Source organism: Urocitellus parryii, chromosome 6 (genome assembly GCF_045843805.1).
Source record: "Urocitellus parryii isolate mUroPar1 chromosome 6, mUroPar1.hap1, whole genome shotgun sequence".
Taxonomy (NCBI): Eukaryota; Metazoa; Chordata; class Mammalia; order Rodentia; family Sciuridae; genus Urocitellus; species Urocitellus parryii.
The window spans coordinates 69,677,734-69,703,855 of record NC_135536.1 but is presented as its reverse complement, the minus strand read 5'-3'; the positions used below and the strand labels follow the sequence as shown (position 1 = coordinate 69,703,855).

At 35.4% G+C, this 26,122-nt stretch overlaps 1 protein-coding gene across 1 annotated transcript in view; it reads left to right on the top strand.

Annotated features, from left to right (window-relative positions):
- Nucleotides 1-21,181, top strand: part of Syt16 (synaptotagmin 16) — a 128,666-nt gene extending 107,485 nt beyond the window's left edge. Inside the window, exon 8 of the mRNA XM_026385200.2 lies at nucleotides 20,868-21,181. Within this exon, the coding sequence (XP_026240985.2) occupies nucleotides 20,868-21,181 (314 nt within the window). The remainder of the gene's footprint in view (nucleotides 1-20,867) is intronic.
- Nucleotides 21,182-26,122: the final 4,941 nt, after the last annotated feature.

The following is a 26,122-nucleotide window of genomic DNA, read 5'->3' as shown; positions in this document are numbered from 1 at the left end:
CATAATAGATGCTGATTATTAATTGCACAGCTAGAGTCTCTGCTAGATACAGTTTTGTTTTCCAATACAGCTCTGAATTTACTAAATGATCTGAATATACTACTTCTCCTTCAGAGATTTTGCCAATCTCTTTTCTTGTTCTCCTGAGATCTGGTAAGGTGTTTTTTTTTTTTTTTTTTTTTTTTTTTTTGAATTAGATGGAGATGCAGGGAATGATGGAGATGTAGATCACACAGGCATGACCTATTCAGATCCATGCTGGGAAGCTTTGTTTTATGTGCTTGGTGGTAGTAGCCAATATAGAGGAGAAGAAATCAGTCAGAGGCTGCCAAACCAAGACGTGAATTCAGGCTCTCCTCCTTACTAGCTGTGATTTACTGAACTCTTCTGAATCTTAAATTCAAAATGGGGAACGGGGGTGTCATAATAATGTATGCTTTATAGGTGGAATAGTACACATAAAGTTGTGGTATTAAGGGTGGTACTATTGTACACTTCTAAATTTTTATATAAAAGAAACATGCCAAAGAGGAAATTCTTGTAACAAACATTTAAAACCGCATAGGAGAAAAAAAAGACCAGTCCTAATTTAGAAATTGGTTTAATTACAGAAGTTTAAGTCAGTGTGGCATTTAGTACACGATTTGTCATAGACATAGTGTTGCAATTTATCCTAAAATATAATTGACATACTCTATCTTTGCAACAAAAGTATTAGAAAACAATGCTGTTGTGAGGTTATTAATTAAAACAGAAACCCAGTAGTGAAAACAAAAGGTTTTTTGTCTGTCTAAAATGCTGGTACTTGAGGAAAAGCCAGTTTAATTAGGAGGGGATGAGAAAGTAGAAAGTTCCTTTGTGGAGCTTCTGAAAGGGACCTCTTGGTACTCTCAAGAGCTTTAGATGTTGACAGCTTCGGTTCTTCATTATGTCTCCTTCATTATGGTGCTAGCACTACTGTGACAGTTATCAGACAAGTTTAGGATACATTTTTAGTTCCCATATGGAAGAGAACACGAGTTTTATGACGTAACTGAGCAGAGTTGGGAGAAAGAGGAGGAGAAGGAAAGGGAAGAGAGCCAGGAGATGAATGGCACTGAGTGGGGCCTAGGGGAGGAAGCATGCCAAGCGCCCTGGTCCCCATGTGGGGGCTGGGCAGGCAGCCCCGCCTGAGTCCCCAGGGGCTGCCTGTGAGGGCAGAGGCATGCCCAGGAAACTAACGTGAGCAGGAGGCACAAATACTGTGTTTGTGGCTGTCAGCTCAGGTGGTGTTACTTCCCCCATAAAACAGGACATCAGTCCCACTTCTTCCCAGAGTGATTGTGGTCATGGAAAGAATGGTGCTTGGGCGAATGGGAGGGAAAATGGGTGGAACTCGAGTCTAGAATATTGTTAATGTTTTACATCTTGCTGGAAACAGAGACAAAGGCTCATAATTAAAAGTGAGAATCTTTTGCCTCTGAATATATCATTAAACAAAAGATAGCTTTGAACTTGCCAACTGGACCCAGTCAGATGATTGTTTTGATATTTTAAACTTTTCTTCCTAAGCAAGATAGAGGTGTCAGACAAATAATAGATGAAATTCTTTTACTGGATTAGGGTCTTGGCACAAATAAGCTGTGGAAATAGTACTATAACCTCTGCCAACTTCTGAGGTGAGAACCTTGTGGAAGGTGAGACCCAGTGAGGTTGGCTTCACACTGATAGTAGGAGATTGTGGGAGCAATGAAAGGGATGTGAGTTCCCACCAGCACCAGTCAGACCAATCAGAGTCTCTACTACCTTCAATGAATGGCTGAAACTAAAAAGGCTGATGAGGATGTGGAGAAAGCGTTGGTGGTGGAAGTGAAAAATAGAACAACCACTCTGGGAAAAGACCTGAAAATTTCTTATACCAGAAATTCCACTCTTAGGCATTAACCCATAAGTCAAAAAACAAACAAAAAAACCAAAAACACACAAGAATGTTCATAGCAGCTTTATTCATGATGGCAAAAGTGAAAGAGAGTCCTCATGTCCATCCGTAGGAGATTGACTGAGTAAACAAATTAAGATATATTTGTGTGATGGAATACTAATTATCAATACAAAGAAAGAAAATTAAAGCAACATGGAAAAATCACAAAAACTTACTGAATATCCAATGCATGAATCATTTGGTATGAAGTTCTATAACAGGCAGAACTAACCTATAGTAGGAAGAAAAACAGAGGAATGTTCTGGGGTGAAAGGAATGTTGCATAGCTTGGCAAAAGGTCTGAATAGAGGCGTGTATCTATCACTACTCACTGAATGGTACTTAGCTTTGTCAATTTTACTGTGTCTAAAATTTACCTTCAAAAAGAACCATAGAGAGATTCTAGAAGGCCAGTGAGAGGAAGGGTACATTCATAGTTGCTCTCTGGCTTGGGATTCAAGCAACAGGAGTACTGCTTCTCAACAAGGTGGGAGAAAGAAGGATTGACTAAAATTCAATATTGGACAATCAAAATATCTTAGAGACTCAGAAATTTGGGCACAGTATACAGAGAAGAAAGAGAATATTGGAAGCCAAGCCAGTTGTGGAAGTGGTGGCAATACTGGTTTTTCAGAGAGGGAGGGATAACAGAGAGAGAAACACAATGGATGAATTTCACGTGGAAAAACCTGAAATCAGAAAAACAATATAAACTCGGCTGATCCAGAGCCTGAACTATAAAGTGGGTGCTTGAATAGTGCTGTTTCTCAACTGGCTGCAGAGACCTTAAGGGGGAGCTATCTTGAGGCACCTATGCAGCAGCTGCAGAGCTGGGAGATCATAGCAACTGCTATACTCTCCAGGCAGGCCACCTATTGAACAGTCTAGGATTTGGGCAGCAGAACGTGAGTGAAAGTGAAAGAGGCACAGGAATTGTTCCCAGAATGAGTCAAGTCAGAAAAGTGAAGGGGAACTCGACTACTTTTCCTTTGAGTCTGGCAACTCATGTGATGAGCTGAAGTGGGTCAGGAATCTGGATAGGAGAGTGTGAATACGCTCAGGGACAAAGTCTGGGAAGGCTGTGTTTTTGGGCAGCAGAGTGTGTGGAGAATTGAGTCCCCTACCCCATAAGTAGAAGTCTTAGGAGGCTCCTGATATCTAGAACCACCCTGCAATAGATTGGCAAATGCCAGGCCTGAGGGGTGTGTTTATCTAGTCTTGCCAGAGTAGATAACACCCAACAGAGCCTCTGAGGCCTGATTAGACCAAAGCTCCAGCCAACAGAACTCTTCCTATAGAACTCTGCAGCAGCCCCAACCTGAGAGTTGTGTTGATCTGGTCTGTGAAGACAATACTTCAATTGACAATGCTTCCCTTTCCTTCATACCTCACACTGGTGAGAAGGAAGCTGAGAACTCTTTCAGCCAGCTTCAGTCTTGAGCCACTCCAACTGGCAGCTCAGTGTGCAACACAAAGAAGAGGCAAGGGTTTACAATCCCTAGCCCTTGCTTTCTCAGAAGAAATGGAAAGAACAACAGTTGGGCATAGAATGACCATCCATTCTTTTCAACTATTTTGACCACCTCCGTGGAGATGATTCCCTCATTTATCATTAAGCATTGTTTTAAATTTCTGTGTTCTTGTTGTGGTGCTTGGTTCATGGACATATGTACTTATATAATTTTTGTTTGTTTTTAATTTTTTACTCCATCTGCTATTATTTTTATTTATTTTTTTATGTGGTGCTGAGAATCAAACCTATGCCTCACATGTGCTAGGTGAGCACTCTTCTACTGAGCCATAACCCAGCCCCTCATTTTAGCATTTTTAAAATGTAGTTGTTTTTCCTTGCCTTGCCTTTTGAGGGTTAGGGGTTTTGGTTTGTATATTTTGGTTTTGTTTTGTCTTTATTTGTTTATCTTGTTTCTTTCTCTTTTCTTCTCCTTTGGCTAATAGCCAAATTCTCCTGTTCTCTCTTTCTCACTCCCTTTACTTTGTTTATTCTATTTTTCTCCTCCCCCCTTATAACCATCAATTGCTACATTTCTTCTGCATTCTTTGTGTTTACTTTTTGTGAAATTATAAACTCTTTTCTACCTTTCTATTACGTTTTCTTTTAACTGTATTTTTACAATATTTTAGAAATAATAGGATTATATAATTCCTGCCCCCACAATTAAAGCTGTTGCAATTATTACTGGATTAATAATTGTAATATTGCAATTATGTGGATGATATAGTTGACACCTGCTTGATTTGATGATTACTTATTGGTTTTGGTGTTGGTAATTGCTTATCCCACCTTTTCTGTACTTTTTTTTGGTGTGTGTGGTCATTAACATTATAGATGGCATAGTAGGAACCGTTATTTTTATTTTAATGCTATATATTGCCTGCATAAGTCGTTTTGCCCTATTTTGTGAGATGCTGGGAACCTATACGAACACTAGAAGTTCACAGGGTAGAGCCTCTGTTGCTGAACTAAACTCAGTAAAAAGACAGTGTGTACCTTTCTCACACACAAACTGATGACACTCAATCTTCATATAGACTTTAATACAAAGAACAGAAGAGACAATAACCCAAATGAATGACCATACCTCAAGTAGAAATGGCTAGAAGTGGACCCTCAGATGCCACTCTTGGATATCCACTGCCACAGAAAAAACATAATGAGCACAAAGGATGTGGATCCCATACCTACAAGGGGAGTCTCAATCTAGATCACTCTAAGACACTCTGATAAGTGAAGACTGTGCCCTAAAAAGGCCCACACTTAAGAGAAAAACTCCAAATATATGCATAAAACCCAACATAGAAATACAAGAAATAAGAAAAAGCAAGGTAGCACAATACCTCCTAAACTTAATAATTCACCAGCAACTTATCCCAAATATATTGAAGTGAATGAAATATCAGACAAAGAATTCAAAAGAATCATTATAAAAGTGATCAATGAATTCTAAGAAAACAGAAAAATAACTGAGTGAATTAAGAAAGTCAATGCAGTATATGAATGAGAAATTCAATACAGAGATAGAGATATTGAAAAACAACCAAACAGAAATCTTGGAAATAAAAGACATAATAAATCAAATAAAATATTCAGTTGAAAGTCTCTCTAATAGAGTAGATCATGCTGAAGATAGAATTTCAGAGCCAGAAGATAATGTGGCCAGCCTAACACATTCAGATAGCATTAAAGGAAAGAAAATAGTAACTAAGATCAGAAAACAAAAAATCTGAAACAACATTAAGAGCCCAAATTTAAGGAACATTGGAATTTAGAAAGATTATGGGATGCAGGCTAATGGAGTGGATAATCTCTTCAGGGAAATAATAACAGAAAAATTTCCAAATCTTGAGAATGAGATAGACTTACAGATACAGAAAAATTCAGAACCTCAAATAGATAAATCAAAAAGAGATCTTTTCGTAACACATTATAATTAAAATACTTAACATACAGAACAAAATACAATTTTAAAAGCCTCAAGAGAAAAACATTTCACATTTCACATTTCAAGGCAAGCCAATCAGAATCACTTCCAGTTTTTCAGCACAAACTCTTTAAAACCAGGAGGGTTTGTAATGATGTGTTCCAAATCCTGAAAGAAAATAACTATCAATCAAGATTGCTATATCCAGTAAAGCTGTATCCTTCAAAATTGAATAAGAAATAAAATCCTTCCAAGATCAACAGAAACTAAAAAATTTACTACTATTAAACTTGCATTACAGAATTTACTTAAAGAAATATTCGATACAGAAGAAATAAAAAACAAACCTCAGAGCTCACAAAAGAAATATCATTTGAAGACAAGATAAGCAAATGAGAAACAGGATCAAATTAAACATGATAAATAAATCAAAATGACAAGAATTAATAAACCTCTGTAATAAAACTGATGCAAATGGTCTCAACTCTCCAATTAAAAGACATAGGCTAGCAGAATTTATTAAAAAAATAAGACTCAACTATATGTTGTTTGCTAGAGATGCACCTTACAGGTGGCACAGACAGAAAGTAAAAGGATGGAAGTTGACATACCATGCAGATGGAGCCCCAAAATAAGTAGGAGTAGCTACTTTCATATCTGACAAAGCAGACTTCAAACCAAAATTAAACAGAAGAGACAAAGAAGGTCACTTCATCCTGGTAAAGGCAACAATCCGTCAAGAATATGGAGCAATTATAAATATTATGTCCCAAATGTGGATGCAACTAATTACATAAGAGACACTACTTAAATTGAAGCCTCAGATAGACAACAGTACAATAATACTGGATGCTTTTAAAACACCTTTTCACCAATAAATAGGTCATCCAGACACAAATTCAGAAAAGACTCTTCAGATGTAAAAAATACAAATCAAATGGACTTAGCAGACATCTATAGAATATTTCTTCCAACAACAAACACACTTTCTTCTCAGTTTCTCACTATTTTAGGCTACAAAACAACTCTTAGCAAATATAAAAAATTGATATAATGTGTTGCATCTTATCTGTTCATAATGGAATGAAATTAGAAATTAACATCAAGGGCTGGGGATGTGGCTCAAGTGGTAGCATGCTCGCCTGGCATGCGTGCGGCCCGGGTTCGATCCTCAGCACCACATACCAACAAAGATGTTGTGTCCGCCGAGAACTAAAAAATAAATATTAAAAATTCTCTCTCTCTCTCTCTCTCTCTCTCTCTCTCTCTCTCTCTCTCTCTCCTCTCTCACTCTCTGTTTAAAAAAAAAAAGAAATTAACATCAAAAAGCCCTAAAGAACTATATAAACACATGGAAATTGAACAGTGCACATTTCAATAATGAATGAGTGATAGAAGAAATCAAGAGAGAAATTTAAAAATTCTTAGACTGAAATGAGAATGGTGAAACAGCATACCAGAACCTCTGAGACATAAGAGGTTATATTATGAAGGACATAAAAGGAAACAGATTTCATAGAGGAAAGTTTAGAGCATAAGTGCCTACATAAGAAAATAAGCAAAATTCCAAGTAAATAACCTAATGATGGCCCTTGAAAAGACACAAACCGAATCCAAAACCAGTGGAAGGAAGGAAATAATTAAGATCAGAATTGAAATCAATGAACTTGAGAATTAAAAAAAAGAAAGAAATATAAAAGAATCAATGAAACAAAGAGTTGGTTCTTAGAAAAGCTAAACAAGACTGTTAAACCTTTAGCCAAACCAAAAGCAAAAGCAATAAGACCCAAATTAATAAAATTAGAGCTGAAAAAGGAGAAACTACTACAGGTTACAGAAATCCAGTGGGTCACTAGGGGCTATTTTGAAAATTTATATTCCATGAAATTGGAAAACCTAGAAGAAATAGATACATTTCCAGGAAGATACAATCTGCCAAAGCTGAACCAAGAGGACATAGAGAACCTAAATAGAATGATAACTAGCAATGAGATAAAAGCAGTAATAAAAACACATACAACAAAGGAAAGCCCAGGATTAGAAGGATTCTCAGCTGAAGTCTCTTAGGGAACTAATATCAATACTCCTCAAATTATTCCATGAAATAGAAAAGATTGGAACATGTCTAAATAATTCTATGAAGTAATGTCATACTCATACCAAAAGGACATATCAAGAAAAGGAAATTACAAATATTCCTGACAAATTTAGATGTAAAAATACTTAATAAAATATTAGTAAATCACATTTAACAAAATATTAAGATGAGTTTACAACATGACCAAGTTGGTTTCATTCCAGAGATTCAAAGAAGTTTTAATACAACAAATAAATAAATGCCATTCTATATACATAGAATCAAGAACAAAAAATCACTTATTCATCTCAATAGATACAGAGAAGGCCTTTGACAACATTTAGCATGAGTGGTTATGATAAAAGCACTGAAGAAACTATTAATAAAGTCAACCTACTTCAACATCACAAAGTCTATGAAAAACTCAAAGCCAACCTCATAGTAAATGGCTAAAAAGTGAAAGCATTTAGAACATGGAATCTTTAAAATATGGAACAAGACAAGGATGGTCTATCCTACCACTCCTATTAAATATAGTGCTCAAAATTCTAGCCAGAGCAATTAGGCAAGAGAAGGAAATAAAAGTGATAAACATAGGAAAGGAAAAAGCCAAATTATCACTGTTTGCAGATGAGATGATCCTATACCTAGAAGATTCAAAAAACTCCACCAAAAGACTGCTACAGCTAATAAGCAAATTAAATAAAGTAACAGGTTACAAAATCAACATACAATAGCTTTCCTATATTCCAACAATGAATCTGCTGAGAAAGAAACCAGAAAAATAATTCTATTTGAATTCAAAAAACCTAGGACTACATCTAATCAAGGAGGTGAAAGACCTCTATAATGAAAACTATAGAACATTGAAGAAGGAAATTGAAGAAGGCCTCAGAAGATGAAAAGACATGTCTGTGGACAGGCAGAATTAATATTGTTAGAATGGCCATACTATCAAAAGCAATGCAATTCCCATATACTAATGACATTCTTCTCAGAACTAGAAAAAACAGTCCTAAAATTCAGTTTAAAGAATAAAACACCCAGAATAGCCAAAGATATTAAAAGCCAGAAAAGCAATGCTGATGGTATTGTTACACCTGACTTGAAAATTATACTACAGAGCTACAGAAACTATATGGTACTGGTACAAAAACAAACACATACACCAGTGGTACAGAATTGAAGACATAGAGGCAAACTCACACATGTAGTCATCTGATCCTTGACTAAATAAAACTAGATGCTTATTTCTCACCCTGTACAAAAATCATCTCAAAATGGATCAGACTTAAAAATTAGACCCCGAACTATTCAATTTCTAGAAGAAAACATAGGGTCAACACTTCAGCATATAGGCATAGGCAATAACTTTCTCAATAGGACCCCTAAAACTCAGAAATAATGCCAAATGTTAATGAATGGAATGAAATCAATTTAAAAAGCTTCTGTACAGCAAAGGAAATGATTAGGAATGTAAAGAGAGAATCTAGAGAATGGGAGAAAAAAATTGCTAGTTACTCTTCTAACAGAATATACAGGATATATTTTTTTTAAAAAAACTCAATACTTAACATGAAAAAATAAATAAACCAATTAATAAATGGGCAAATGAATAAAATTGATATTTCTCAAATGAAGAAGTATAAATAACCAACAAATATCTGAAAAAAGTTTAATATCCTTAGCAATTAGGAAAATGCAAATCAGAACTACACCAAGATTTCATCTCACATCAAAGTGGCAGTCTTTAAGAACATAAACCATAATGCTAGAGAGGATATGGAGTAAAAGGAACACTTTTATACTGTTGGTAGTATTATAAGTTAGTTCAACCACTATGGAAATTGGTATGGATAATCCTCAAAAGACTAGGAATGGAACACCATATGTCCCAGTTATACCATGCCCCAGTATTTATCCTAAAGAATGAAAGTCATCAAACTATAGCAATAGATTGATACACATATTCATAGCCCCACAATAGCCAAACTATTCACAATAGCCAAACTATGGAACCTGCCTAGGTGTCCTCAATTGATGAATGGATAAAGAAAATGTATACACACACACACACACACACACACACATACATACACACATACACACACACACACACACACACACACAATGGAATTTTATTTAGCCACAAAGAAAAATGAAATTTTGTCATTTGCAGGAAAATGGATGAAGCTAAAGACCATTGTGTTAAGGAAAATAAACCAAACCCAGAAGGTCAAGGATCATATGTTTTCTCTCATGTGGAAACTAGAGAGGAAAGAGGAAAAGAAAGTTGTGGGAGAGTGTTTCATGAAAATCAAAGGGAGAGAAGTAGAGGAAAGGAAGGAGGGGAAGAAGGGGGAAAGTTATGGGGAATGATATTGGTCATATTATATTGTTGTATTGTGTGCATGTATGAACATGAAACAACAAATCCCATCATTATGTACAAATACCATGCACCCACCAAAAAATGGGAAAAAAAGAGCCACAAAATATTGAATTCTATTTAACAAAATGCATTCAGAAATGTTTATGGGTGGATAGTAATGCTTGCTACAGCTAAAATGGATTGCTGTATGGAGAGATGCAGTTGTGTGAGAAAGCAAATGGAGCAGTAGAAAACAATTGAATACTCAGGTGGTGTGTATGTAGATCTCCACTTTACAATTATTTCAAATTTTCCATATATTTGAATTTTTAATTACAAAACATTGGGGGAAAACAAGCCAATCTTTTCTAGAATAAGTCAGTTAATTCAAGTGGGTTAAAAAACCAGCAAGAAAAAATGAGTCTCAGCTATAGATAGGGGCTGAGACTGTCCATGGTTGGCAGTACATTTCTTTTTTTAAAAATTTTTTAAAAATATTTATTTTTTTAGTTCTTGGCGGACACAACATCTTTGTTTGTATGTGGTGCTGAGGATCGAACCCGGGCCCCAAGCATGCCAGGTGAGCGCACTACCGCTTGAGCCACAACCCCAGCCCCTACATTTCTTTTTAACATTAAGATGATACTTCATGGGCTGGGGTTGTGGCTTAACGGTAGAGCACTTGCCTAGCATGTGGCAGGCCCTGGGTTCGATCCTCAGCACCACATAAAAGTAAATAAATAAAGGTATTGTGTCCAACTACAAGTAAAAATTAAATATTTTTTAAATGACACTTGAAGATCTAATTCTATTATTTTGGCTTTATCTTGGATTGGCTAGATGGGTAACAAGCAGCTAAAGCTGAGGGTACACTCGGTGGTGTTCTTCATAAGCCACATCATCTTCAGAGAAAGCAGAGAAAGCATGAGGCTGAGCATCTTTTTCTTTCCAACTTCAACCTTTTTCTCTGCTCATATAGTACAGATAAATAGATGTGTTCAATTGTTACCTTTTGGTGGTGAAAATGCCCATGTTATAAAGTGTTAGTTTTTTTTTTTTTTTGATCATGTAGATGGGTTAGGAAAGTTAAGTAGGCTACTTGAAAATTATTGAAACTAGCCCAGGGATCCTATTCATAAAAAATATGTAAGCGGTATGACAAAAGGAAGTACTCTTAGCCCAAATCATATAGCAGTGTTTCAAGTATGTTTCCAGTTATTTTCAAGGTCATATCCCATTCACTGCTTGTGGTCGGTGTTCAGAATATTATCATTTTTACAGTTAAAATGGTATAGGCTTTGATGGCAAAGTTTCCAGGTCTGTGCATGGCTGATGGTCCAGGGGGAAAAGCAATGTGTGAAATATGGTAGAAATCTGAACTCTGGATGTGCATTTGCAAAACACCTTTGTAAAAGTTATCAAGAAATAGAAATATTTGGTAGTCTTTCAAATTTTACTTCATGGGAAGGCAATTCAGTAACGACTTAACAGCTCTATTCTGTTGTTATCCTAGGCCTACCACCCAATTACATGTGATTTAACCTCTCTGAATTTAATTTCCTCTTCTATGAAATGAGGTTAACAAGTGAATGTTATGGATCCACGTGCTATGTTTAAAAACAAGTTAGCTATTCTGTTGGCAGGGTCTCTTTCTGCATCTTCATCTGTCCTGTCTCCCTCTACATTGTGCTACTGTATTGTGTATATATGTGTACATGTACACATATAATGATCCTTGTCAAAAACTATCATTAAGATGTCCCCTCCAGTTCAAAACAAGAAGTTTCTCAGCTTCTCAGCATGTGCATGATTAGCCACACGTGATAATTATAACCCAAATGATAATACTTAGCAGCAGCAGCATATTAACCTTGTTAGGCACTCACAATAGCAGAGACTAGAGGAAAGAAAAACAAAAAAGCAAGTCAAGCTGCCTTGGTTTAGTGTGAAGAACAAGTGGGATGCCGAGTGCACATTCTATCAACGAAGTACAACGGGAAAAAGGACTCAATGAAATTGAACACATATAGGACACACGAGTGTCTTTTAAAATCCTTTTAAAATATAGGGTAGTAGTAGCCACTGTATGTGCTCAGAATTATGGTCAGTTCATATGAAGATTTAGACGTGGCACTAGCTCATTGAGTGCCTATGTGATATTTCTTGTTCTACATTAACTCATTTAATTCTCATAGTGATAGTAGAGTTAGAAAATTTTAAAAGCAGGAGGGAAAAAACCAGACAGTTACCATGGTATGTGAATTTTATCTGAAGAAAGATATTTTGAAAACACAGTTACCTACAGAGGAACGAGAGCAGATTGAGAGGATGGGCTCCTAACAGTACTGGCAGAAGCCAGAGGACAGTGGGACAATAATAGCAAAGTCTTGAGATAAAAACACTCAGTAATTTGTTCTCTGGAGGAAAGAAAAATAAAGATATTTCCTCCAAAGTTTTCACCTGCCACTGAAAGAACTAGTAAATTAGTAAATAGTGTATTTCAGCAGAAAGAAATTGAAATTAGAAGGGAGTAATAATATGTAAGAAGGAATAATGAACACAGAAATTGTCAAACATATAAATAAGTATTAAACAAAAAAAGGAACTGTAGTAAAAATGACCAGTATTAGGAGAAAAAGTGGAAGTAACATTCTAGCAGACAGAACAGAAAGGTTGAGAAGGGAGATGGAAATCAGAGAATTTTAAGGTACTTAAGGGGGTATAGAGACTATGATATATAGTCAAGTGATTTTTGACGAGGATGTCAATGCCATTTAATGAGAAAGGATGGTTTAAAAAAAAAGTTACTGGGAAAACTGGATACTGGATATCAACATACAGAAGAATTAAGTTGGCCCTGTACCTAACATATTCAAGAATCAATTTAAAAGAGATTGATGATTTAGTAGAAGACCTAAAATATAAAATTCTTTGAGGAAATGTGGAACAAAATCTTCTTGTCATTTGATTTGGCAATGACTCTTTGGTCATGACACTAAAGGCACAAGAAAAAACAAACAAACAAACAAAAAAACAGAACAAAACAAACAGACAAACTGAACTATATGAAAGTTAGGAAACTGCATCAAATGACAACCACAGGGTAACTAGGCAACCCACAGATTGGAAGATATATATATCTGGAAAGGGATTAATATCCAGTATATATAGAGAACTCCTAAAACTCAAAAATGAAATACCAAACAATCTGTTTTTTAAAATGGGTAAAGTACTCAACTATATATATTTCTCCAAAGGAGATAGAAAAATAGCCATCAGGAATATGCAAAGATACTCAGTATCATTAGTTACCAGGAAAATACAATGAACTTCCAATGAGAGATCACCTCACACACATTAGGGTAACTACTATTAAAAAAGAAAACCCACAAAATAGCAAGGGTTAGTGGGAATGTGGAGAAATTAAAGACCTTTTGCATTGCAGGTAGGAATGTAAAATGGTGCAGCACTGCAAAACAGTATGGCAGTTTCTCAAAACAAAGAAAGGAAAAGAAAATTATTATATGACTGCACAATTCTACTTTGTGGCTATGTAACCCAAAGAACTGAAAACAAGATCTTGAGGAGATATTCTATTATCACATTCACAGTAACATTTTTCACAATATTTAAAACATGGAAGCATCCTCAATGTTCAAAGATGGATTAATGGATAAACAATATATATATATAATGGAATATTACTCAGCCTTAAAATGGAAGAAAATTCTGATATATTGTATGTATCAACCTTGAGGACATTATGCTAAGTGAAATAAACAAGTCATAAAAAGATACTGCATAATTCTACTTATATGAGGATGTTTAGAATAGTAAAAATAATAAGAGATAGACAGAACAACGGTGATTGCCAAAGGTTGAAGGGAGAGGGAAATGGAGATTTAGTGTTTAATTTGTGTAGAGTTTCAGTTTTCACAAGCTGAAAAGAGATCTGGAGGTAGATAGTGGTAGGTTGTACAGCATTAGGAATCTACTTCATACCCCTGAAGTGTATACTTAAAAATGGTGAAGATGTTAATTTTGTGTTACATGTATTATAACATGTTTTTTTAAAACTGGAAAGAAATTCATTGAAGATATATCAGAGGATATTATTGTAAAACAAAGTTGTGAATAACTCATGTAAGAGCTAGTTGTTCAGATGCCATGTGTCAGGGGAGAAACTGAGAGATTAAGAGGCTGTATGTATGTGGGAGCAGGGGTACATAGAAAATCTTCACACTTCTGCTCAACTTTGTTATAAACTTAATACAGCTCTAAAATACTCTTCTAAAAATTAAGAGATTAGAAAAGAGAAAATCAGAGAGATTGATAAACTTTAGACATTAAATCAAGTGTACATGTTAAAAATTTTAATCTTTCAAACCAATAGACGTGAGAATAAAGAAAATGCTATAAATCAAATAGAAAACAGCCAAAATGTTTCAATGGTATAACGAATGTGAAATAAACAGTAGAAACAAAACAGTAACTATAAATGAAACTGTTAATAGTCATAATAAAGGGAACAAAAATTGCCATGTAAAAGATAGATATAATATTAATATTTCTCTCTTTCTTCTACTCTTTCCCCATTCCCTTTCCTTACTATCCCTCACATACAACTGCAGTTTATATTGGGCCCATCTAGCTTCACAGTATATATGGGGGGAAAAAAAGAAAGTAATTACCAACAAATTGAGCTTAATTTGGGAATATAAGAATGATTCAATATTAGGAAATCTGTTAGTCTAATTCACATATTAACTGATTTCTAAGAAAACATGATCATCTCAATTGATGCAAATAGAAGCTTTTGATAAAATGCACTATTCATTAATGATAAAAGTAACTTTAGCAGATGTGTAGTAGCAGGTGTGCTAATGCGAACTAGCCTGTGATATTTCTACAGATAAACTCTGCAGTCTCAGTGGCCTAACATGGCAAAAGCTCTTTTGCATCACAGTCCAAAATGAATCATGTAACTTTCCTCTTGGCTCTGACCAAGGTATGCAGGCTTTCTCCATTTAATGGGCCAAAAAAATTTGATCTTCAACCCATGACCTCCCTCATTGCCCTGGAAGGGGAGGAGACAGCCTGGGAGATTTCTTGCTTGAGGAAGAGCAAGAAATGTAGTTCAATATAGCTACGACTGACGATGACATCATTTCTCAAATTTCATTGTTCAAAACCCAGCCCAGTTCTGAACAATGGAATTTGAAAAGTGATGTCAAACAAGCAAAAGGTATACAAAAAATGCAATATTACTCAGCCTTAAAATGGAAGGAAATTCGACATAGACATTAAATCAATGTATGTTTTTCATGTGGCAAACATTATTGATTAAATGATCCATCATCTCTCTGGGGATCTGTAATTACATATATATCAGATATCAAGAGTCCACATGTCTTCCTTAAGCCTGATAATACTCATCATCATCATTTTATAATGTTTCTGTTTCTAGTATGGATAATAACTCTTACCATCTTTTAAAAACTTAGTTATTTTAAGCTCTTGCTGGGAAAGTCCACACCCATAATTTGATATTTGATGTGAATTAAATATCACATTATTTACCTGGGGAGGTTTAGTAGGCCTTTGTTGTTCAAAGACTGAGTTTCTTACTGTTTGGAGGTTTAGAAACAATCAGCTTGTCAAACTATAAAAAGTTCTGAGTTTCTGTATTTTCTCTCTCTTTTTTTTTTCTTTACACAGTGGTTAGTTCTTTCCCAAGCGTAACCTTTCCCTCTTCGTTCCAAATGAAGCCAATAATACTGAATACATGCTTCTAAATTCTGTTTTTTTTTCAATCTCTTTCCCTAGAGCAACAAACTCATTAGGCATATGTTCTTCCTTCTGAGTTGTAGCAAATGGCAGTTTTACTCACACAACATGGATTGTAGATTTCTTCTGTTCTATTCTCTAATACTTGTTTCTTATTTTTTTAAGGATTTTTTAAAAATATATTTTTTTAGTTGTGGATAGACCTTTATTTTATTTTTTTATATATGGTGCTGAGAATCGAACCCAGTGCCTCACACATGCCAGGCAAGTGCGCTACTGCTAAGTCTCAGTCCCAGCCCTAATACTGGTTTCTTGATTACCTGAAACATAACTTCTAAGACAATTCTCATTCTTACTTCTTGACCAAATCTCCTCCTCCTCCTCTTCCTCCTCCTCCTCCTCCTCCTTCTTATTATCATTGTTGTTGTTATTATTATTTTATGATGGCAAATTCCAGTTGAGATTACCAGTTATTACATCAGTAAGATTTTGTTAGTAAAACAGAAAATAATCTTGGTATATTATGCTAGGAGTTGTTTAACTATTGGAAAGTCTGAGAATAAAAATGTGGAAGACAATTTTCAGGAAATTAAAGCAGACATCACGGGAAAGATGTCCTTATACTCTGAGCTGTGTGTACACAGAAGAGGTAAGTCTCGTGAGAATTTCTAAATGTCTTGGACAGAGTTCCTCCATTGTCATCCATTAATGCCAATGCACAATGCAGCTTGTTCTAGGGAATTTTGGCTTCCCTTTTTTCCCACTTCCTGTATCATACAAGTAGCTTTCATTGGTGGAATCTAACTGGAAGCTTACAGGCAAAAGATTTAGGGGAATGTAGTTTTACGGATTTATGTCCCTTGAGTATAGGAAAGATTTTAGATAGGTGAAAGTGGTATTGAATGTCAACTAATGTGGCATAGAAAGGAAATTTATTTGATAGTAGACATTCTAGGTAGTTCAGTAGAATAAGAACAAATAAAATTAAAACTTCCTTTATTTGGTGAAAATCTGATTGTCTACATTTAAAGCATAGGAGAATCCACAAATTTAAATAATTCTTTTATACAAAATCACTTGTGGTCCAATACATCAACAATTAGAAAGTAGAGTTTTTATTACAAAAGCAACAAAATTTCCAGGATACCAAAAATAACATTAAACAAAAGTAAGTAAGGCAATTGTAGGAAATAAATGACAAAACCCTTGGGAAATGCAAAAGAAACTAAATAGAGAGATATACCATGTTCATTGATGAGAGTCTTCTGTATTGTGAAAACAACAGCTTTTTCCACATTAATCCATCAGTCCAGTACAATCCCAATCAAAATTCCAACAGTGATTTTTTTTGTTTATTTCTTTTGTTTGTTTAGTACAGAACTTGACAAGCTAATTAAAAAATTCATATACAAGAACCAATTAAACCAAGCAAGAGTTTAAAATAACTAAGATAGTTTTTAAAATATGGTAAAAGTTATTATCCATAGTAGATATCAAGACATAGTATAAAATGATGATAATGAGTATTATCAGGCTTAAGAAAGACACTCAAGCCTGTATTCTTGATATCTGACAGATATGTAATTACAGATCACCTAGGAGATAATGGATTGTTTAATCAATAATGTTTGCCATATGGAAAAAAATAATTAAATCTTTAACTCACATCACATGCAAAGGTCAATTCTAATGAAAAACAAATTCTTAGAACTCAGAAGAAAATATGGGAGACTATTGAATTTCAGATAGTTTTTTAAAAAAAGCTGTAATAAAAACATCAACTGAAAAAAAGGTATAAACCTGATTCCATAAAAATCTAAAACATTTGTTCTACAAAAGTAACCATTAACTAAGCAAAAAGATAAGCCATAGAGAGGGAGAAAATAATAGTAATGGATATACTGGTATAGATTTTGCATCTAGAATTTGTAAAGAATGTAGTAACTCACTCTCATGTACACCCTGGAGAAATTCTTGAATATCAGTGAATATTGGTTCAATACAAAATAGAGAAAAATGTTTACTGAAATCTTCCAAAAATGAATTTTTTTTGGTACTTGGGATTGAACCCAGATCACTTAGCCACTGAGTTATATCCCCAGCCTTTTTTATTTTGAGATAGGCTCTTATTAAGTTGCTTAGGACCTTGCTAAGTTGATGAGGCTATCTTTCAACTTGCAATTCTTCTGACTAGCTCCCTGAGCTGCTGGTATTACAGGCAGGCTCCACCATGCCCAAATCTCAATTCTTGGTTGTTATAAGTAAATGTCCATTAATTAAGAGAATTGAAAGCAAACTGTGTCTTAATAATATATTGGAACAATATATACAGCAGATAAAATACATGAATCACAGGTATATATACATTGGGATAATAAAAATTAATCCTGAACAAAAAAATCAAATTTCAGGAAGATATACACTATGATGGTTAAATACTTTTAATGTATAAAACACTATTAAATATATTTTGGATATTTTTATTTACATCTGCAAAATTTGTACTGGTTTAAAAACATGCATGGAAATGATGAACTCTAAATCTAAGAGAAGTTGAACGTGACCAAGGAAGGATACTCAAGGACTTTTCAATTGTAATACTTCTTAAAAATCAAACAAAAACAAGAAAATATCTATAGCAAATATGAAAAATTCTGGCTATCACAAGATGATGTGTGGATGCTGTTTTCTATTATCTGTCTTAAAAATTTTTACAAGTATTAATAAATGAAAAGAGAAGGGAAAGTGAAATGACAAAATTTCTTTCCCTTGCTCTGTATCCCTGTGAATCATGCTCCCTGCCAACCCTTCTCTGAAGATTTAGTCTCTAGTACAATTTAGAGAATACTATGCTGTGAATGGACAGACATTTTGTGTGGGCTGTATTAATCACCTCTGAATACCATGTTGACCCTTGGGACACCTGTCTTTTGAGTTCCAAATGATCATTTTTATGTCACGATAAATTGGAGATTATATGATAGTATATGGTTTCAGCACATTGGCATCTTCTTTTAGCTCAAGACAATTGATCAATAAAGTAGCTGTCAGAATTATTAAGGGATTAGGACCCATTCAGCCTTTGATAATGGCTTGAAGTTACTAAAGATACTACAAAGCTTTCTGAATCATCATCAGAAAATAAAACATTGTTCAGTGTTATTTTGTAGCAACTATTATCAGTTTCCAAAGAATTAAAACAGAGGTCATTTAAACTGGATATTTATTTAACTGGATTCCTTCTCTAGCCATTCTTACTGATGTTCATCAGAGTAAGTCACTGAACCCCAAGAGACTCCCATCATGCTCCCCCTACTTTTCCATTTCCTCACCCTGGCCTCTGTTCTGGCCTTAAAAAGTCCACACAGGTTGATGAAAGCTTCCCTTTTTGAACTAGAACAATCCTTGGGTCACGTATCCTCAGGCTGGATTGATTATAAAATTATTTTCTTTCATTGTCATGTGTGTATCACCCAATTTCAGCAATGGCAGTTCAATAGTAAGCAGCCTTTCTTTTAATTAGAAAATGTTCTTGTGACAGCATACAGCTCGAAATTGCTCTTTATAAAATGAGCATGTCTTTGTTTGCAAAATCCACTCGATTCTTGATGCTGTGACTGGCAGAAGAATTGCCAGAGAGTTGGTTGGTGACTGGATTGACTTTTCCTAGGAATCCTGTAGCTGTACAGCCAGGGAAATGCTAATCACTCCCCCATTGTCGGTTTTCTGACAGCTCTTTCTGTAGAACAGTTTGAAGAGTGAAGAGCCCTGTTTCTGAGACAGAGAAGTGTTTTCACACCTGAAGTGTAATTTCACACCTTGTGTTTCTCAGCAGATAAGTGCATAAAATAACACATCAAACCGGAATAGAAAAAGATCAACATACAAAGAAAACTGCAGGTTGTAATTTCTTTCCTACTTTATAGTGCTCTTGGAGAGAACAGTAAATTACAGAGATCTGGGTTTACACTTTAAAAAGTTTGACTGGTCGTTAGGTGGGGAAGTGAGCTGTAAACACTAATCAGCTAGCTGCCTGCATGCAAAGAATGTACAGAATGATGGAATTTGGAAAACACCCTAACCTTTTGAAGTATTTAAAGTACGCAATACACATCTGAGTTAGTAAAAACTGTAGTTAAGGGAAAAGTTTTTTTTTTAAAAAAATGATAAATTCAGTGATTTAATAAAATATAATTGAGATGATTTCCATTTAGGAGTTTTGGCAAAAGTAGACTATGTTGGTAAAATTTGGATGTTTTCTTTCCTTTCTATAAGCAACTAAAAATATTATTCTTGTGACTATTTTATAGCATCCCAGTGCAGGGGTTATAAAAGGAGAGGTTTGACTTTGTTTCATAAGTTTGAAAACTTGAGACTAAAAGAAGAAAGAAAGTTGATATTTCTGGCTAGTCGTGAACATGCATCACAAAATATTTGTCGAAGGTTGAGCACATGTTAGGCACTGGGCTAGGCTTCAGGGACATGATGGGAACAGGCAGTTCCTCTCTACCATTGGGTAATTGACAGTCTTTGCAGACAAATAAGTGTTCAGTGATGATACAGGTGATAGGCTAGGTTTTGGTGGAGGATTCGGAACGGTTATCTGAACCAGGTCTAGTGGGAGAAAGAAGTCAGTAAAGATTTCTGGAATAAAGTGATATCCAAATGGAACTTAATTCATAGCACTTGTGGAAAGGTGGGTATCAGTTGGGATATGAGGGTGTGGAGAGTGTGCACCAAAGGGAAAGGGGAAGGAAGAGAGCAGGAGGGTTGGAGTAAATGAGGCGGTCCAAAGGATATGCAGACAACAGATAATGAGAAGAGAAATGACTCTTTAACTCAGTCACAAAGCAGTATTTTGATGATGAAAAAAATACATAGATAAAAATATATGTATATATGTGAAGAACTGGTCAACCAACACCATTACACACACATTACCGGTGCACCTATGTACACACCCTGTGCAAGTAGAGGTTCTAATGAACATGAACAATGTGTTGGAAGGGAGTGGCATGAAACATCAGGCATTCAATGTAGTAATCCCTGTCCTTAATAATTTATGTGAACTGTGTTACTCCCAAAGCAAGGACTGGGCCCAAGAGTACGCATCAGTACATTGAAAGGAAAAATTTGCAGGCCATGTAAATATTAAACTAAACTAGCAAAACAGAAAACACTGGTGTTCTCTCATCTCCCAACCCTACTTTTGTTTTGTTTTGTTTCCCATAGATACATATGGAAAACTCTTTCTACTCAATTCTGTGGGCCAAGAGATGTCCCGATGCAAGACATCCATTCGCCGTGGTCAGCCCAATCCTGTTTATAAGGAGACGTTTGTTTTCCAGGTGGCGCTCTTTCAGCTCTCTGATGTCACATTGATGATTTCCATTTATAACAGGCGTACTATGAAGCGTAAAGAGATGATTGGCTGGATTGCTATGGGCCAGAACAGCAGTGGAGAGGAGGAGCAAGATCACTGGGAGGAAATGAAGGATACCAAAGGCCAGCAGATCTGCAGATGGCACACTTTGCTGGAATCCTAGGTGTGCCAGCTGGCATTTGTGGGCTATGTCTGCTTTGGTTACCTACGTGGCTGGCTACTGACACAAAGTCTAGTGTGTCCTGTGTCCTAGCAAGCTTTTCAAGCTTTCAAAGAGAGATTTACTAACCCTAGGACATTCTGAGTTTTGGGTTTCTTGAAGGTTTTATTTGAATTTAAATATTGTAATAGAAAACCACACACACAGCCAAGTGTACGACAAAGAAAATGTTACCATAGTTGAGACCACTGATGATGTGTTAATTTGTGCTAATACATTATTGAGTTTTGGTTCACACTGTGGGATGAAGCTTCCCCTACTGTCTCTGTTCACTTGGAGAGTAACCCGAGATTGCAAAGGAGCTGTTAAATGTTACTATTTGCGATAACTTAGGTGTATGAACAGATTTTTCTCAATGCAAAAAATTCCAAAATGCAGAAATGAATCAGATGCTGAGGCTCATAAGAAAATATAACTGTAATTCATAATCCTTTATTTCATGTTTTTCCCTTTGTCAAAAAAACCATTTACCTTAAAAGTAAATATTATAAACTTCTACTTACAAAATAAATTTGTATTAATTAAATACCTCGTTCATCTCACTTACATATAATGGTTTCTATCAGACTTTATTTACATGAATCATTTTTGAAACTAGAAAAGAGTTTAAAAACTTATTGTTGGTAAGAGTAGTTTAGAACGTGTAAGATTTCAAACTTGTAATTTTCAAGGTTTTTATGCTGCCTTTCTCACATAACAAATTCCTAAGAATGAGAAGAAAACCAACAACAACAGAAAAAAAACCTATTGAAGTCATGGTGTTACAAATTTTTCTGAATCTGGTGTTCTTTTGAGTTATATCTTTCTGTTGTCAATCATATATACTCAGACATGCATTTTGAATGTACTCTTGCATGTAAACCATGCTCATTTTCCATCTTTAGAATGTGATAAATTGTACACAGTGAGTCTTCAATAAATGTTGATTTGATTGGCTCTTGGAAATGAACATGTAAACACCTGAATGAAGAAATATTTTCAGCTTAGATGGAATGACACTAAGTTTTTCTTTGAGCATTTGAAGTGCCTATAAATGTCATTTTTTTCATGGTATTTGCAGCAACATATATTAGTCATTACTTGCATTCTGGGCATGTGTTATTTAGAACACTGATTTTGTGTGGTTATGAGCATGAAATTTTTCTTCTAACTTTTACATATTTATGCAGTGCATGTTTATTTTCTTTATCCCTACCTCTGAGCTCTTAATTTCAATTACTTTCAACTGGCAGTAATACAAAAAGAGAAGGAATGTACATTTAACCCAGTGCCCAATGTGAAGCTTTTCTGAGCAATTGCTCAGTCACTTATTTTTAGCTTTTATGTTTCATTGTTGACTTTTTCCTGTCTGTGGGAACAGTGATAGCTAGTGATGGATGTATACAGTCAAAAACACACAACTCCTCCTCCGCTCTACATTTTGACAGATTGTAAGTGTAGGCTGTAACACTTGAAGAACATATTTATTCCTTGCAGTGTGTAATGGTTATCCTGACAAGACCAGACTAGGGCAGAGGAGAACTCTACTATGATTTCAGGGTTCAGTGTTGGAGAGAAATGGTTTCCTATGGAAGAATGAGAATTTGCAGATTAAGTCTCTTATTTCATACATATGCTGCTCCGTTATGGGACTACGTAATGAAACCATGCTCCTTTGGGTTTTTACCCTACCTTTCTTTGGAAGACCTCAAAGTGCTTTTCCAGCATTATATCCATTAACTGCTGAGTGTGGCTCTGTCATTGAGTAGAACTGAGTGCGATTGATTAAGTCGTGGCACAAAGAATTGGCTTTTCACTTCCCTTACTCTCTTTATGCCTTGTGTTTAAAGGGAAGTAGAGCAGCCTCGTTATGCTTTCCTTCATGCAGTCGTATAATAGCAGCATTCACTTTAAAATTTACATGTGAAAAAAATCTGTATATATTGTACACACAGCCTTGGGTTTGTCCCCCTCATATTTTCTTGCTGTACATGTTGCCTGCATCCCCTGCTTTGTGGTGCCTAATAATCACCTGGACTTCAATTTCTGCTCCCTTGACCCACCCAGTGTTAAAGGTTTTCGGTTGGTGTAGTAAAGATATCCTTGTGTGCTTGATCTGCTTTCCAATAGTGTTCATATGATGCAGTTTATAGGAATGTGCAGCGATTTAAGGGAAAGGATGCCTGAAAAGCATTTTTTATTTTTATAACTTTTCTATGTTGGTGCTATTCACCATATAGGATGCATGTACATCTTGAAAATACAGCAACGTTCACCCTTAGCTGATTGTATAAACATAAAATTCTAAAGACAAGATGCATTAAAATAGGAGGCTGATTTTTTTTTAAACCTTGATTTGAAATTCTAGTTTAGTAAGATCTTTTGATTTTGGGCACTTAAACTCCCTTATTTTCTTGGCAAAGTCTAGACACAAATGCATCTAACATGTTTTTCACTTGAGCTTTTACATCTACATTTGCTTTTCAAAAGAGTTATGAAAGATAATTAGTTGGTTCTGCAGTGAGAAAGCTGCTTTTGCCTATTTTATCTAGCTAATGATTAATATCTTGTGGGGAGATTTGACATGGAAGCAGCCCTGATTTTTGTTGCATGAGTGGTTCCTTCAGAGATTTTTTTCCTGAAGAGCACACTTTATGAATAATATTGTTGAGAACAAATGATGTACCGGGTTTATAAAAATCTGCTTTGTAGTGTGCCTTCTTTCAAGGCAAGAGTTTACACTGAATTGGGAAATGTTGGTCTCACCAGTCATGGTGGTGGCTGTTGTACTCTCTGCTCCCCTCTGACTATTGTTGAATTTTTAAATAGACCATTCACCAGGCAGCTGAACACCTGCTCGCAGTTCCCTCGCCTTCACTGGCTCCCTGTGTGATGCACAGTTGTTTTGGACCCTGTTTTTGCTGATGCTGCATAACTGTCAGGGAGGTCTTGCCTTCTCTAAAATAAGAAGAATTTGTAATGCCTTTGGGTGTATTATCCTAAGCACTCCACCTGCACAAGGCCTGAGAAAGAATCCCCACCGTGTTTGCAAGGGGAAATGAGGACGGTGTTGCGTTGTCCTTCGCTTCAGACACTGTTAACTCCAACTCCCTTCCTTGACAGTTAAGTGATTGATCTCAAATTTTCACCTTCTCCATAGTGCTAGGTGCTACTAGGAAGTCTGAAACATATTTTTTGACAGTGTGTAGACCTCACAATATTTTACAAATTATTGTTACCTCTTGGTCAGTCACTGTGCTTTATATTGAGGCTACACTATATGATCTCACTGGAAAACCAAAACACTTTTCCTACCAAGTAAAGCATCATTTAAGTAAAAAACTACCATCAGGTTAAGAGAAAGTGCTTCTCTCTCCTAGCCACTAAATAGACAGAATTGACGGTTCAGTGTGGACATCAAACTGTGAATCCCCCCAAATCTAGATATCCTTTTGCAGCACAGAGGATTCAGTATGACAAGATCCAAAAAATAAGTAGAGAAGAATTATTTATAAGTGACATGAAACCAAATGGAGGCAGATTCTTTTTTTTTTAATAAAGAAATAGGAGCAGAAAACACATGTGATAATCTCTCCTTACTTTAAATGAAACTGTTGTTTAAAAAAAAAATTCCATTCTGTTTGAGCCAAGACAAAAGCAGAAAGCAAATGCTGGATAATCCTGAAATGGAAAGAGCATTTTAATTTGAAAAATGAATCATTTGTTTAAGCAAAACTATGAACAGAAACAACAAAAAGATCACACAACATAGGTATGGGAGAATTGAAGAAATTAATAATCTGAGTACACTTAGCATCCACCAGCATATATTCAGGAAGAATAAATGAATAAACCAAAAGACACTCAAGATTAACAAGCAGTCATTTTCCTACAACTTGTGGAATTATGTAAAATACTTAAAGATAGGGGAAATGAAACTGGTCTAATGTTGTAAAGTTAGCATAGACTGTATGTCTTAGCCAGGGTTGGAATGAAACTCAGCTAACTGTGTGGCCTTAAGAAAATTAATCAACTTGCCCATGGCCCAGTGTCTTTAACTGGAGAATGGAAATAACACCTACCTCATAAGATTTTTAAAAGAGAGATCAATGAAATCACAGTTGTGCCTAGCAAAAAGCCTGGCACATAGTTAGTATTCAGCTTTTTCTCCTCAGAATCATGCTTGAAGTAGAAAAAAAAACTTTTAATATTTATTTCTTTTTCTAAGAGAAGTAATTTTAACAACAGAGAAAAACTCAAAACAATTTTCAGATACTCTGAAGAGGGCTCAGGAAGCCGGGCTGGATTTGCAAAGCAAGTAGATGTTATCTGAAGATAAGCCTAGTTTATGGAAAAAATTGAGTCTTAAATAGACTTCAGCAGAGGTAAAATAGAATCTTTGTCTTTTATCCCCTTAGTTTGGAAAAGGTACCTCATGTGTACATCTTAATAAACCACACAAAAGGCCTCCCCCTGCCCACAGCTCTGATGTCCATACATGGACAGGGCACCTTGTTGACCTCATCAAAATGCTGGTAAAGATGACAACTTGGCTACCTATTTCAATTTGATCTGAAAATGTAAAATGAAGTGTATAGCACTAAAAAGACAATCTTTTAAAAACAGACCCTTTTTAAACCAACATCTTAGGTCTTATATCCATATAGGCGAAAAATTTTAAATGGTCTAATAATACAAGCTATTGAAATTCATCTAACTGCTATACTGGGAGGTTCTACTCAGAGCGGGTTATTACTGTTATTACTTAAGAGTGAACAATAAAAGGAATTCTATCAGCTGACAATAATTCCTTTTTCAAGAGACTTTTAAGAGTGACTTGTTGAAAGTATGCTCAGTTGTTCTCAAGTGATTCATACTTTTGAGTAAAGAGGAGTGTTTGTTTCC